The 16,052-nt window shown below is 45.9% G+C and overlaps 1 protein-coding gene across 14 annotated transcripts in view; it reads left to right on the top strand.

Annotated features, from left to right (window-relative positions):
* The window catches only part of LOC101717569 (BMP-binding endothelial regulator protein), a 321,597-nt gene that overhangs the window by 22,031 nt on the left and 283,514 nt on the right, over window positions 1-16,052 (top strand). For all 14 annotated transcript variants that reach the window (XR_015446606.1, XR_015446605.1, XM_087199424.1 and 11 more), the window contains one exon: window positions 9,366-9,465. Coding sequence is in view for 11 of the 14 variants with exons in the window: in XM_087199424.1 (XP_087055550.1) it covers window positions 9,366-9,465 (100 nt within the window). In the remaining 3 variants the exon portion in view is untranslated. The remainder of the gene's footprint in view (window positions 1-9,365; window positions 9,466-16,052) is intronic.

Genomic DNA, 16,052 nt, shown 5'->3' with positions numbered 1-16,052 from the left:
ACTTGTGCATTTAAAATGAAAATAAAGTGTCCAGGTTTATAATGGTCTGAAAATAGGGAATGCTTAACAGAGGCAAATATTTAAATTCTTAGCTGCAGGGATGGTTCATCTTTACCTTTAGGCCACACTGTATGTTGTAGTGCTTAAGTCATAGACTTTGACATCACAAGGTTATGAGTTCGAGTCTGTGCCCTGGCTTGGCTGTGTAAACTTGGTGGAGCACAGCGCCCCCTGGGCTTCAGTTTCCTTACCTATAAGATGAGAGGGAGGTAAATCAATGATTTTCCTGAGCTTGTTGCAAGGGTTAAATGACAAAACACACAGGACATACTCAGCATTGTCTGACACATAACAGATTTTTAGAAATGTCTGATACTGTGATAAGAAATAGCATCTTGCCTGTGCAACCACATACTACCCATTGTTTGATGAAAGATAGATCAGCTTTATTTGGGGGTGTAGCCATGAAAAGGACGGCAAAACAAGTGGAGGAGCAAATACAGCAAGATCTGGAGAGGGACTTCAGGGCAAAAGCTGGGGTGAGCAGGATGAGGGCTCTCATTTCCTCCGGAATGCGTCAGGAGAGAGAGGTCTTCGGAAACACTGGGGAATCTAGGTTTCTTTCTCTTCCAACTTCATTTTCTGCACGTTAGAAATGGTTTTGTTGGCTGCTTTGTCTGTCCATTTTTTTTCAAGTGCTACTGACCTGAGAGATGACCCAGAGCTTTACACTTTACACTTAGACTTCGAGGCATGCCAACTGCCTTTAATTTTTTTTCTTCTGGCTCTTTCTTTGAGAGTTTTGGGGAAGTCATTTGTACCATCAGTAATGAAGAGCAAGCAAGCAACAGCTTATTAAAATAGTAAATCATCAATCAAATTTAATAATGCCATTGGCACCCGGAGAGCTATCATGGGGCCCTCCCCACTCCATTTCATCATTATTTCTAGGAGACTAGCAGCAGATTTGCACAAAGGAGACAGGCTGGAGCAGATGCGGGCTTGTACTAGTCCTCCTGAATGCACATGCTCACTGTTGAAGAATCTCCCTGACCAAGGATTCCAGAAGGAAACCAGGGATCAGAAGCCCTGGTAGGCAGCAGAGCCTACCACCCACTTGGTTCTTCGGATGCTGCCAAAACATACTTCCTTCTTCAGCTTATTTTTGGTGGTACTGAGGATTGAACACTGGTATGCTCCCCCACTATATCCCAAGTTCCCCCCCTCTTTTTTAGTTTTTATTTTGGAACAGAGGCTTACTAAACTGCCCAAGCTGGCCTGGAACTTATGATCCTCCTGCCTCTGCCTCCCGAGTAGCAGAGATTACAGGTGTGCACCACCTCATTTGGTTCATTCTTTAGGTTTTGCCACATCCCAGCATACAAGAACCTTCAAAGGCTTGAAGCAAGGTCTGGTTGCCCAAAGCCTGGGCCACCCCTTTCATGGCACATTTCCTGGTTGACCTTCCTCCAGGGTACACAACATGGCTGTGACCTCACCTGTGTGACCTGGGTAGCCCATCTGTCTAAAAACTTTACAAACTAGCTCAACTGCATACTGACCTCATCCTAAAAATCTCAGCAGTCATGTCAAAGCTCACTTAATTCTAATGTGATTCACCTATATATTTTAATGTTGGGTCTTAGCCACTTACCTTCCTGGCTGTTCCCTTAACCCAGGCCTGGGTTTCTGTTTTATACCCATTCCACTGCCTGCTGGTTCTTTGAGGGACCTGAGATACTTAAGTTCAGTGTGGACCATTTCTCTGCATGCAGGTTTTAAGAAACAAGGATCAATGACACAATGTCTATAGAGCTCTCTAAAAGAAAACTGCTGTGTGCAGTGTGAAGAGACAACCCACAATGTGGGAAAAAATCTTCACCTGCTCTTCCTCAGACAAAGGTCTACTATCTCAAATCTATAAAGAACTTAAAAAGATCAGACCTCCCAAATTTAAAGACCCAATCCAAAAATGGGCATCTGAAATGAACAGACATTTCTCAGACAAACAAGTAGAAATAGCAAATAAATACATGAAAAAATGTTCAACATCACTGGTCATTCGAGAGATGCAAATGAAAACAATGCTGAGATTCCACTTCACTCCAGAAAGAATGGCTGCTATCATGAAATCGACCAATAACAAATGCTGGTGGGGCTGTGGGGAAAGAGGAACCCTGCTCCACTGCTGGTGGGAGTGTAGACTGATGCAAGCACTGTGGAAATCAGTATGGAGATACCTCAAAGAACTAGGACTGGAAGTCCCATTTGACCCCTCTATTCCACTGCTGGGGATCTTCCCCAAAGAATTAAAAGAATCATACCACAGGGATATGTGTGCGCCCATATTCATGGCAGCGCAGTTTGTAATAGCTAAAACTTGGAAACAGCCCAAATGCCCATCAACTGGAGACTGGATAAAGAAAATGTGGGTTTTTTATAAAATGGAGTACTACTCAGCCATAAAAAATGAGAAATTAGAGACATTTATAGCTAAGTGGATGCACATTGAGGCAATACTCTTAAGTGAAATAAATAGGACACACATGTGTAAATACCGAATAGTTTCTCTGGTGTGAGAAACTGAAAGTGTAAATAAGGACCAAAATGTATAATAGGTAATGTGCAATAGGAAGAAAAGGGGCAAAGGGGAAGGAAGTGGGAGGGCTAGGGGAAAGGATAGAAGGGAATGGGATTAATATGAGAAAATGGAAAAATAGGAACAAAAGCTTTGTAAATAGGGAGGACTGGAGGGGTTGAAGGGAGGGCTGGGCAAGGGTGAAAAATAAGAACCAAGAGAGACTATGTAAAGGTGCAAATTTCCAATGATGAATGTCATTATATTGTCTACCTAAAATGTACCAATGATTAGAATGAATAATCGATAATGCAAAATAGGAAGAAAAGCTCCAAAGGGGTAGGGGTAGTGGGAGGGGCAGGAGAAAGGAAAGAAGGGAAAGGGAAAATGATGAGAAATGGAAAAAATGGAAATAAAGTCTTTGTAAATAGGGAAGGGTGGAGGGGGTGAAGGGAGGGCTAGGAGTGGGGAAAAAATAAGAACCAAGATGCATTATGTAAAGGTACAATTCCCAATGAGAAATGTAATTGTGTTGTATACCTACAATGTACCAATGAAAGAATTTAATACAAAAAAGAGAAAACTGCTGTGTAAACACCAAGTCTTACGCTTCTGTTTGGGAGAAGTGGTATCATATTGCCTGGAAGAAATGGGGATCCCTGTTCAAAAGTACCATAGTGTTCTCCTTAGCTCTTCAGAGCTGGAATTGGGTTACTTCAGGAGAAGGTGACCTCCTTAACTTCTTGCATGGGGAGACTAGAAATTGCAGTGAGAATCCACAGGGTGACATGGGATCAGGTTCTCCTGGCCTCCCCTCCTTGGGAAATGACACAGACATCCATATTCCTCAAAACAAACTCCTTTTGGAGTGATCTTGAGGCTCCACATGAAACTCTGTTGTGTGTGTGTTTCAGGGACGTGTAAGGAAGTGTCAGAGTGTTCTGTGTGTGCTTGCCAGCCTCAAGGGCATGGACTCCAGGTAATGTTCTCATCCATACTCTCCATGGGTGCCAGAAGCTACGGGGTTTGTGTGAGCTGCTAGGATCAATGCTTTGTTTACCTAAGAGCTTCTTGAGCTGGGGACTTATGGCCTGCTTCTCCTCCTTCTACAGACTCAGTGTAGTGCTGCTCGAGGGCTAGGTCTGTGATGCTGTACCTGTCGAACCCCTCTGAGTTCTTCACCTATCAGAGTTGCTAGGCTGGTTTCCTTCCTTGAAGGTTCATAAGAACAAAAAGAATAGCCCTTGGGGTAACTGAGGCCACATTGCCATGGCTATTTGCCTTTGGGTGAGAGTTTTTGAAGGAAGAAAATTCAATCAACCTCCTCCCCAAATAAGACTATGGCTACAAAATGACAGAGGAGCATGTGTGTGTGTGCGCGTGCGCACGGGGATGGGTCAACCTGGAGAGAAAGCACTGCCTCGGCCCCTTATCCTTTCTGCTGATGCTACCTGGTCCCTGGCTTCAGCGACAAATTTAGTGCTGTTCACTTGAGCCGAAAGAATATCACAATTTCCATCCTTCGTGGGTCTCTGAGCCTGCTTGTTTGCTGAATGATAGGTGTTTGCCCGCCCCCCTCCCCTGAGGGCTTTTTAGAGGGGACAAGGATAGAAGGACAATAATGCCACCTTCCGGGGCAGGGATGGATGTGGCCGGCCTCCTTGCTAGAACAGCTGACCAGATGGCGGCAGCTCGGGGCACCAGACGTTTTCATCTTTATTCTCATTCCAGGGGATTCAGGACAGCACGTCACCGTATGAGAACACAGCCTCTCTCGCATCCTCTCATCCTGGTAGCTCCTGTGTCTTTGTCTCCAAGTTTTTATTACTTTTTCTAACATGAATGAAAGGCCAGGCAATAATTTCCATTGTCTACAATAGCATTGCTTTGGGCAGAATCTGTGAAAAAATTATTTTAAGACATTGGCAAGGCATGTTAACCAAAGTCTCTCAAGGTTATTCTTTCCCCCTGGTGGAGGAAGTCACACAGGGACATCGGAAGACCGCGCTTTCCTGCCTTCTGACCTCTTTCACTGGACAGGGTCTGGCATCCAGAACAGACTGGAAATGCTCCCAGGTCTGCTCCAGACTCAGCTGCAATCTCTGTACCAGGGCTCTCTGTGCTGCCACCTGGTGACAGTCTCGGGGCCAGCATGTGGCTGCGGAATCCCCTTGAACTTGGCCATCTCATCTGTGACTGGGGCTGCAGTTTGGGTCACATCCTGATGGGCCTTGTTGCCGGGCATGTCGATTTCTGTTTTGTTCTCCCCGCATCCCTTTCACTCGTATATGTTGGCACTTCATTGAAGGTGCCCTGAGACTGCGTCAGGTGTGACATACATGGCCAGCTCTGGAAGGTCCAGGGCCCCTCCCTCAGAAGGAAGGCATAGTGCGGATGGACACCTTTGGCCACAGGCCAACCCGGGAGACTCACAGACCAGGCAGAAGTGAGGCTGGGAAGTGCAAGATGTGCTGTCCTGCTGACTGGCTGGGCTAGGTTGTCAGTGTTCTCATCTTTTCCTTGAGTGAGCTTTTTGCCATCATTTCTGTTTGCTTAGAACTGGGAGGCCTCCATCGCCAGTGAGAACTGAAGACTGGTAGAGGATGACAGCCTGGCTTTCAGAGGTGTAATGTGCACCTCACTGCCATACCCAGGGCAAAGCCACTTTCCTCTTACCAGAACACAGCAGGTGTCTGCAGACTGTGGTGGGGGACATTGTGGTCCCAGGGTATTATAGACAGCTAAGCTAAGTAGAAGTATTATAGGCAGTCAGGTAGGGCTGGCCATCAGTGCAAAAGACGAAAACACATTACAACCATGGCCAGAAACGCATCTGTTGGAGACCAGGCCTCAAGATAAAGATGTAATGACCAGGCCTGCACACATCCTCAAAGGACAAGATAAGTGATAACACTTGGCCCACATAGAAGTCTAGATAAACAACAGTAACCACAATGGGTGACCAAGACCTCCAGATCCATTGTTTCCTAGAAAAGGTCTTCGTTCTTTCCATGTACACTTGTTACGTGACTTGTTCCCCCCATTGGGTCACTAAGTGACGATACTTGTAACCTTACTGGTTGATGATAGCTTTAACCTATGTTGTACCCACGTGGCTTCTGGCCTATAAAACTTCCCCTGAAACTTTATAGAGTCCTGGGCAACACATTCGAGACCCCTCCTGCCTCTCAGGAGGTTTCCTCTCAATAAGCATTTCCTACTCTTGATTTTAGAGAGCATGAACTGAGCATATCAGATATCTGACAGATTGAGATTATAATATTTTCCTTATATCTTTTGGAAGTTCTATTTCATCTCCTATATCATCCCTGTATCATCTGCCCTCTGTTACAGTCATTTTCCAGGAAGGCACAGCTCCAGGGGTAGGGGCACAGCTCCAGGGGTAGGGGCACTGATCTATTCTCATCTGCACCTCGAATACCTGGGAGTTCTAGGATTGTGAGGAAATGCTGTACCCTGCTGTATTCTAGACCACCTCTCTTGTGACTCCTGGGCAAGTTTACTAAATTTGCATACTCATCTGTGAATTGGGGATGATGAGAAAGTTTTGGTGGCAGTGTGTGGCTAAGATTTGTAGCACACAGTCTGGACACACCATAGAAAGAGGACAGTGTGTGAACCGGTCTTTCTTTCTTTTCATAGTACTGGGATTAGCGCAGGTTCTTCAAACTAAACTACACCTCCAGCCTTTATTTTTAAATTTGGGGACAGAGTCTTACTAAGTAGCTCAAGCTGGGCTCAAGTGTGCTGTCTTCCTGCCTCAGCCTCCCGGAGAGCTGGGGTAACAGGCATGTGCTGGCTTCAGAGAATGTTTCTTGAATGAAAATGTGAACTGGATGAGCCACAGCTGTGAGCCACAGTGATGGGAGTTGCTGCTGGAGGATGAGGTAGCTGGGGATGATGGACTCCTGGAGCCACTGCCTGCTTGTTACACTGCCCTCCAAAGCCCCAGGCTCAGGATGAGTGTGCTTGATTCCTGGCATAATGAGGAAGCAACATGCTTGGCCTTGATTAACCTGTGCTTGAATTTACCCTGAAGCTGCTGCATGCAGTTAAGTTGATGGGGGAATGAGCCTCTCACAGAGATTATCTGGAGCTTTTATTTTTGTTTATTTTTCTTTGAGGGTCTCAGATTCAGAGCAGACCTTCATATACCTGTTAGTCAGACACCAGAGGAGTAATCGGGTATGGCAGTTACACACCAGCATGACCCTTGATAGACTATGTGAAAACTCCAAGTGTAATCAGAAAGGGGAAGACTCCACTAAACTCACAGTCAAGTAGTGCACGTGTGTGTGTGTGTGTGTGTGTGTGCACGTGTGTGTGTAAAACAAATTCCAGATGTGAGTCTGTAGACCATCTGTTTGGAATAGCTTTTGGGCTGGACTGTAATTACAAGCCATTTATTATGAATCTTGGAATCTTGTTATGGGTTCTGATTAGCCCCCAGCTTTCTAACTTAGCCACCAGTTCCTATATTGAGACTCCATGCCTTCCTATTTATTGGTTCCCAGTTGTGACTTCATACCCCTCTGACTGCCCAGGGGCTCTGAGCTACCCAGGTCTCAGCACCCGTTCCTGCAGGAGGGAGGGGATGCACGTACAGTGGCTCTGCCCAGGTTGGTGACTGCATAAAGTCATAGAGCTTCATGTCTCTGTCATCCCAGAGTGGGAAATGGGCATCAGGATGCAGCTGACCAAAGAAACAAGTGGCAAATCCCAGTCATGGTTAAGAATGGTGAGCGGCACATATAACTGGTGGTTATGGCTGATGGCTTTTGGTGAGAGTAAAGTGGATGATATTTTAAATTTTTAGACAAAAATTTTAATTTTTGCCTAAATTTGAATTGTGTATATGTTATGTTTGTAATGTAAGGAAAGTTGTAAAAGTAAATCTGTGGGCTGTGACTTAGCCTCCATACCATTGTGGTGCTGGAAATGGACGGGGGGAGGGAACCCCAGAGGCAGAAGGCAGGTTCATCTGCCACTCACAGAGGCACAGCAGGGAGCTCTTTCACTCACCGAACCATCCTGGGGACAAGCACACTTCCCCTACCACAGTGGCTCTCAGCCCTGGCAGCACAGGGGAAACCCCTGCTCCTGACACACACTAGTGATGCGTCCTTAGAGGAATCAGACCCAGGTTCCCGGGTGGGAGCAGCCCCTGCCTCTGTGAGGGACCCACAGGAGGGTGGTAATCTGCAGAGAGAATGAGGGTTCTTTCCCAGGAGCCACAGAGTAAAAAAGATCAGGCCATGAGGATGCCAACCACAGAACAGACACCAGAAAAACAAGAGGAAGGGGGAAACGGGATTACTTAGACCACCCCACCAACCCATCCCTAATCCTAACCCTAACCCATAACCAGTGACTGAAACCACAAGGTTAGCAACCAAGAGCCCTACTGGGGTCCAGGCGATCAGGGTCCGGGTGGCCACACTGACATACTCTCCCTGGGTTGCTGGGCAGGTCCTGTGATGCTGGGTAGCCTTGCAAAGCCTTGCAGACAGGGGACTGAAAGGCCTGAGAGGCAGAGACTGAGAAGTGGAAGGCCCAGCTCTCTCCATGCCCCTGAGAATCGCAGCGGGAGCTGGAACCTGTGAGCTGGGGGTGGAGGGATTTTGGGGTCCTGGAGGTCACAGTCATGGCCTGGGATGGCATCAGGGTTAATGTAGCATCAGACCACAGGAGCCCGTTTGAGGGAAACCCAGAGGATGATGAGGGCTATCTTACAGTAGCCTCGGGCTGAGCTTTGCATAAGGCTGGACTTAGGTTCCCAGCTTCCGAGACACACACACACACACACACACGCACACACACGCACACATGCTCATAGCACGCATGCACACACACACCCTCACCCTACTAAGATGCACACATCTCTGTGGTTCTGTACCATAGACGTGAGATTTTCCTTGGTCATGATGTTTAAATGTGCTAGGAGACTCACAAATCTTCCCAGGGTCCCTGTCAGGGTACAGGTAGTGTCTCCTACATATCAGGGAAGGGTCTAGGTCAGGGATGGTGAACCTTTTAGGGAGTACACAAACTGCAACCCCAAACCTACTTATTTATCACAAAGGCCCAACACTACAATCAAACCTGAATACTGAGGTTTTGGTTCAGAAAAAACAGTGTTATCCAATGCTCAGCTTCTGGGGAGACTTGGCTCTCATGCCAACAGAGAGGGTTCTCTGTGCCTACTGCAGCATGCATACCATAGGTTTGCCACCATTGGTCTAGGTCATCCCGCGGTGGCAGAGCTGGTCAGCTACCCTCTCCCACTGCCCCCATATCAGCTGAGGATGGTAGCAGGGCCACCTGACCCCCTACTGGAGGTGTGTGCTCGTGATTTCAGTCTGAATTTCACCTCTGCCACTTTGCAGCTGTGTCTAATTGAATGGGTCAGCTACTTGCTCTGAGCTGTGGTTTTCTCATTTGTAAAATGAGAATGATAGTATTTGCTGGCTAAGTATGGTGGCACATACCTATAATCCCAGCACGTGACAGGCTGAGGCAGAAGGAGTGCCATAAATTCGAGGCTAGCCTAGGGTACATCTCCTCTCATCTCTAAACGTCCCGTGCTCTCCCTGAGTTCTGTGTTCCTGGCGGATATTTCTGTTTGAGAGAGGAGAAGCTTCTATGTGTCATCACTGTGCTCCTCTGCCAAGATGAAGGGAAGATAGGAAAAGGAGAACTCAGCACTGGTCAGGGTCCTGGGGATTCAGATGCTGATTTCCTGTGTCTCCTGTCTCTTCTTTCCTAGAACAAGGAAGTGACTTGCAAGCGGGAGAAGTGCCTGGTGCTGCCACGCGACTGTGCCCTGGCCATCAAGCAGAAGGGCACCTGCTGTGAGAGCTGCAAAGGTGGGTTCTGTCCTAGCATGGCCTTGACCTCCCACTCTGCTTGCCTTTCTTTTCACTCCACTCCTGGATGGATGTGTATGTATGTGCATGTTTGTGTACACATGTGTGTGCCATGTCCATGGCTGGTGGGAAAGGAAGGAGGTAGAGAGAGGGCCTGTGTATTTCGTTTATTTTTGGGGTGAGTTGTTCACAGTCCGAGACAAGATGTGAACGTGGAGCCTATGTGCAGGTGTACACACACACGTGAGTGTCTTTACCAGCAATCTTCAACACTTGGCTTGCCCAGGCTCCAATTCACACTGCCCTCCTCTGCCAGAGGAATCTGTAAATCCAAATGTTAGCATTTCGTCTCCTGCTAAATATTTTCTTCCCTTCCAAGTTAAATCTAAGTTCTGCTTGTCTTTGAAGCAACTCTGAAACCTCCTCACCCTGCCTTGCTTGCTTTGCACAGCGCTTGAGGGTTGTGTCTTGCTGTTTGACTTTCCTTTACCGAAGGGAGTCATGGCTGTAAGTAGTGTTTATCAAAATTGGCGATAGAGTTGTTGCATCTGGGGGATGAGCACTGTTGCTCTCTCTGTTGTCTGCTGGGATTATAACTCAGCCCCAGTAAAAAATTAGACGGACAAAGTTTAACAAAAGGAAGACACTTTATTTGTGAAGAGGAAAAGGAAGAAAGAGAAAGGAGAAGAGAGATAATTACTCTGTTAAGAAAGAATTAGGGTACAGGGCTCCAGAAAGATGGAGGTCACGGGAACCCTTTGTTCTTAGCTAATTTTAGAGGGGTGTGAGTGGCTCTTCCCCTCCACAGGGAACTTGCCATAACAAGATTGGCTTCTAGGCAACTCTGCTCAACGTCATTTCTTCTGGTGGCCTGTGTGCAGCTTCTTTCTGCCTTTTCACTTGTCCTTACCTACCGTTTAAGGCCTTACCTTCGGGGTGGATGGCAAGGGAGTGCCTTACTCATGGATAGAATTAGTAAGGGGGTGTGTATTTATCTATTGCACTCCATGACCCTAGAGTGAAAAATATAGTGACCCTAGAGTGAATACACATGTATATATGTGTATATATATGTGTGTGCTTGTGTATGTATATGTATGTTTGTGCACAGGTGTGAGTACATACTGCCTTAAAGTTAGTCAGCCATTGCCCCTTGTTTTTCCTATATTTCACTGGAGGTGGGAGCAGCTTATCTGCTTTTCTTTCTGTGTCTTGCCTGGTAGGTCTTTGTCTGGTCTCTTGAAGGAAGTCCCCAGGCCATTTGGTGCCTTTCTTTACCTGATTTTTCTCCCCTTGGCTTTGACTTGCTTCCCAGGGGAATGTCTTTAGTAAAGTTTGCTTTTTAACTCTTTCTAGTCAGGATTAGGTAGAAGACCTAAGGAGGCTCCTATAATTTTTTCATCTACAAACCCCTGTCCCTAAAGAATCAGCTGTGAAATTCAGATTCCTGGGCATTGCCCACTCATAGTGATAGTCACCAAGACCATCATCCCTCTTGTCAAAATGGCAGCCATTGTGGTCAGCATTACCAAGGGGGGCTTACTGCAACCTCGGCTCTGCATGCTCACACTGTAAAGTGGAAGGGACTATCTAAAAGCTCTATTCCATGCACTGAGAGGCTTAGTGACACGGAGCTTGTAAGTGATACAGATGGGAACAGTCCTAGGTGACCTGGTTCCCTGCCTGCACATTTTCCAGCCTCCTCTGAGACCTCCATGCAGTTGGAGGCCAGAAGCACCCTGTTCCAAGATATAGGAAGGAGTGGAAGAGTGAGGTCATCTTTCCTGATGAGGGATGAAAACCTCCTTGAGAGGCTGGTAGGAGCAATCTGTCCCCATTGTCTTTTAAGGGAAGGACTCTTGTTGCTCTTTGTGGCTGGGAGGCCATTGTTTTTCTCTGACTTTTGCTCTCTTTCTATTTGAAAATTTCCCGTCATTAAATAATGACATAGGAAATAAAGCAAAGTTGCCCATTATTCCTAAGAAGATCTAACCTCAATGCTGACATGTTGGGCAAGGCTTGTCAAGTCTTTCTCAATCATGAAGATAAATGGGCCTGGAGGACTTCATCCCAAGAGCTGGCCCCTTCCCATCATTGTTGGGACTTTTGTTTTCTGACCTCTCTCCCTCTTTTCCTTTCTTAACTTAATTATGTTGAATTTTAACTTCAATTAGATAAGCACTACATTAATACATATCATACTAAAACATTTAAACAGGAAAGAGAAAATAAAGTCCTTCCAAGTCTACAGAAAACCTATCTTGCTCAAAAATAGCAATTGTTATCAGCCCATTGTACCTTTCCCAGACTTTATGCAGTTTATTACACATACATGTAGTTTTGGTTATGTGCTTTCTGTTTGTACAGAAATGGAATAAAACAGGACATATTCTTTTATAGTTTGCTTTTAAAAGAAATCTCAATAAATATGACTTTTGGATTTTTCCCACACTAGTTCATGCGTTTCCAGTGCACCATGAATCCCATAGCACCGATGCACAGTAATTCACTTAGTGTCTCCCCACTGGTAAATGTTTGGGTCTTAGCTTTTTGCCAACCACCAAGGAACCAGCCTATCTCTCCTGCTGTGCCCACGTCCATGCCTATCTCTGGGATAGAGACCTAGGAGTCGGGAGGGGTAGGGAGATGTGCAGCACTTGTTCGGGTGTGGAAGACATTAGTGAGCCGGCTTCCCAAAACAAGGCTGCTTCCGTTTTCCCTGGAGAGCTTTTATAACTGTCCTCTTAGGAAATGAGAGAGTTGAGGAGGGCATTTGGGGATGCCTGTGGCAAAGCGTAGTTGTAGGGGCTGGGTTTGCCTTAAGAACCCCACCATGCAGCCGAGCCCTGCCTTCCAGGTTCAGCCAGCAATGACCTCACTGTAGAATGCATACCACACTCAGACCGTGCTCTCCACTTCTGTTTCCATGTTATGAAGATGTTTTCCTCCTTTTTGTGGGTGAGAAATTCTATGAAGCTCTCACAAGGGCTTCCCAAGGGCCATCACTGCTTTTATGTTTTCTAATGTTGTGTTTCTGTGGCTGTCAGCAAGTTAGGACTTGATTGATTCTGTCTGCACAGAGATGGGCCCAGCACTGCAAAAACTCAGTCACAGGCTTAGCTAAAGTTAAAATAGAGGCTGGATGAAGAAAGGGGGAATGCTTTGCTTGATGTTCTTTCTCAGAATCATTTTTCATGAGAAATAGCATCATCGTCAGCTTTGTCACCCACATACCCTAGATCTGACACCTACAGAGGCTTTGGAGGTGAATCCTCCTTCCTGTTTCAATACCACCATCCAGAAAAGCACCGAGAGAGAGGGCATGTTACCATCTCATTTTCTGTTGCCAGTCTCTTTCACTGGGACCATCTGAAGCTCCCTGTAGGATTCTGTAGCCATGTTCCTGTTTTATTCTGTGTGCTCCCTCTTTGGGGCCACTTCTGTGATTGAAGGCATGTAGCTGATTTCGTTCTATAGAATAATCATAGAGAAAGCGGGGGATTTAGCTCAGTGGTGCTGCGCCTGCCTCACAAGCACAAAGTCCTGAGTTTGATCCCTGGTACAAAAAAAGTTCCAGAGATCGCCATGTACTGTGTGTCAGTCCCTGTGACCTTGCTTATTCTGGATAGGCCTTTCAGCATCGTTGTCCTTTCCTTGCAGAAAGTCAGGAGTACAGTTCCTCAGCGATAATGCTGTTCTTATAGAAAACGCGAACTTCCAGATGTTGGGTCACCTGCCGGGGTTCAGAAAAGCATCACCTGGTTGGATTGCGCAGCTCTGCTGAGACCTGTGAAGGCCAGGGTCATCTGACTTTCCATGTAGAAGTGTGAATCCTGTGGGCAGGAAGGTGTGATCTGATGTATTAAGGCCTTTACCCCATCTGTGTGTGTGTGTGTGTGTGTCTGTGTGTGTTACTGTTTATTGAACCAAGAGCTTTCCACTGCTAGACAAGTGTTTTACCACTGAGCTACACTTCCAGCCTTTTGTTTTGTTTTGTTTTGTTTTGAGACACGGAAGTTTTTTAAGTTGCCCAACCTGGATTGTAACTTGAGATCCTCCTGCCTCTGCTTCCCGAGTATCTGGAATTATACTGGATGTGCACCACCACACCCAGGTCCACCTACTTTCTTCATGGAAGTATAAAAAGCACTTGTTTTTTTCCATTGCTGCCCAGTCAGTTAGTTGGCTTATCACTTAGTCCACACAGCAGAGGTAATTTCATATATGAAGACACTGAAAGCCTAGAGAAGTCAAATCATTGAGTTGCCAAGGTGTTAGTTTCCCAAAGAATAAGCACCAGGTGTCCTTGTCCTTAAAGAACTTGCTCTATTAGGAGACAGAGAGATACCATCTGGAGATGTTGTCTAGGAAGCAGGTGGAGGACAACTGCTGGCTAGGGATGGAGCATGGGCCTGTGGTGGCTTTTGGAAGCTGTGACACAGCTCTGTGAGTGAGTAGGCGCTATCCCATCTGCAGAGCGCCAGTGTGGTGAGGCTCTGGGAAGGCATGGTACTCAGAGATACTAAGACATCACCAGCCACCCTGAGCACCTTGGGAACTTGTCAGAGTGCCACTTCGTAGGCTTCCTTCCAGAGCTCCTGAATTCAAACGAATTGGTGATAAATATTTGATGATTGCTTGGGGATGGGTGACAGGAATGACAATAAAGCAGCACAATCTCATTCTCAGTAATTTTTCCTTGACAAAGATGTTGGTATTGAAGAAGAGGTGGGGGAATAGATCAGTGTGAGGACAGAAATATGACAAATCTTATTTCCAGAAGTGCTCTTGGGAAGGTTGTGTGTGTTCACGTTTGCTTTAATTAGATGTCTCATATGTGCCATTTATTCATTAATTCAACGCGTATTTACCAATCCATGTGCCAGTTACCCATAGAAGCCTGCAGCTAACCAGATTGTTCTTAACTTTTATGGAGCTAGAATATTCTTTAAGGCAGAAAGTAAGTAAATGTAAATAATTTCTCTCCAACAAGTATTTCAATGTACTTTTGAAATTATTTTATGTTAGTAATAGTTATATTCTTATCCAAATAGCTTAACTACTAGGAGTCAAACAGATGGTTTTGGCAGCTTTTCTGCTTATACTTGGATGGAAAATTACCTTTAATTTGGGGTTCTTTCATGAACAATAATGTATCTGTTATCTGAATATAGGTTTGTTAGCAGTGGGTCAAAAAGTGAGTAAGATGTGTTCCAAACTTTATGTCAAATTCCACCCTGTTTCTTCCTACAGAGCATGAAATATTAATTGTCCACAATAGTTTGATGAAACATAGAAGGAAATACTTTTTCATTTGTCAGGCAAGGTTCATTTGTCAAGCAAGACTGTCAAGACAATCCTCTCTTGACTTTGATCCTTCTGTTATGGTATTGTGTTTCTATGGATTGTGATCCTCTGGACTATATTTTCTAAAGTTTTAACTTTTAGATTTGATTTAAGAAATATACTGTGATGTCTTATGAAGGGAAGAGGAAGAGGCACAATGTCAGTCTTGCGTATAGATTTTCAAAATCCAGCTGACCATCCTGGGTTCTGGTAAGAACTAGACAGCCAAATGCATGAGGAATTTAAGGGAATTGGGCTCCTTTGTGCATAACAATTACTGTCCAAAGTAAAAGCTGATGAAGAGTAACGGCAGGAGGGTGAGCGTGATTGATTCTAAGCTGGTGTTTGTGCAGTTCCAGGTCATGCATAAGAGTGCTTGTCTCAGTGCTGCTTTGAGAATGACCTGGAGGATGAACAACCTCTCAGAATATTGCTCTGTGGCCATTTTGGAGGGAGCCAGCCACTCACTGTACATAGGAATAGGCATTAAAAAATCATACATAGGTATAATCACACTCAGGGTTGACACAGTAAACTGCCCCGTTGTGTAGACTTTTTAAGATGGAAAAGCTGAGTTAACCTTGTGCCGAGCTGGTTGTTTGCTTTTAACCAAATTTCCTTTGACATCACAGCTGTGCCTTGTCTGCTGCCTAAACAAAGAGTGGTTCCTTCCTTGGCCTCTGTTTACCTCTCCTTTAGACATCAAACTCCCTGGCAGTTATGCCTGATCAGCCCACACTGAGTCTGCCTCAGATTTTGTCTCCCAGATAAGGAAAGGCCTGCCCTCAGGCCAGAAGAAAGTCAACCTGATGTTAGGTTTCCACAGAGGATGCTGTGCACCCTCAGGAGTTGGTGCTGTTGTTCTGAGTTGACAGATGGGAAACTGACCTTTAGAAAGATCTGAGGATGGCTGAGAGGCAGAGGGAGGCTCAGACTCCACATATCATTCTGGGTCCCACTGACTGTGGGATAAGAAGAGAGGAGAACCAACCCAGCATTCCGAGGGAGAGAGCGAGGCTTGTACAGGCTCCCTCTAGGTGGGCTGTGGCCGCTTTGGCCTTCCTTCCATGGACTGACAGCCTCGGAGGAAGGAGGTAGCAGAGAAGCAGCGTGGCAGTGACTCAGTAATGTGCTCCTTTCCTTACAGTTGACATTTTGGGGACTCCTAACTTGATATTTTTAACCTTACTCTCATAGCACCGCTTTAAGGAGACTGTCAAACTGAGAAAAGTAGAGCTAGG

Source organism: Heterocephalus glaber, unplaced genomic scaffold (assembly GCF_053883595.1).
Source record: "Heterocephalus glaber isolate CG9 unplaced genomic scaffold, H.glaber_assembly_v1.0 deba00001719, whole genome shotgun sequence".
Taxonomy (NCBI): Eukaryota; Metazoa; Chordata; class Mammalia; order Rodentia; family Bathyergidae; genus Heterocephalus; species Heterocephalus glaber.
This window is presented reverse-complemented; position numbering and strand designations above follow the sequence as displayed.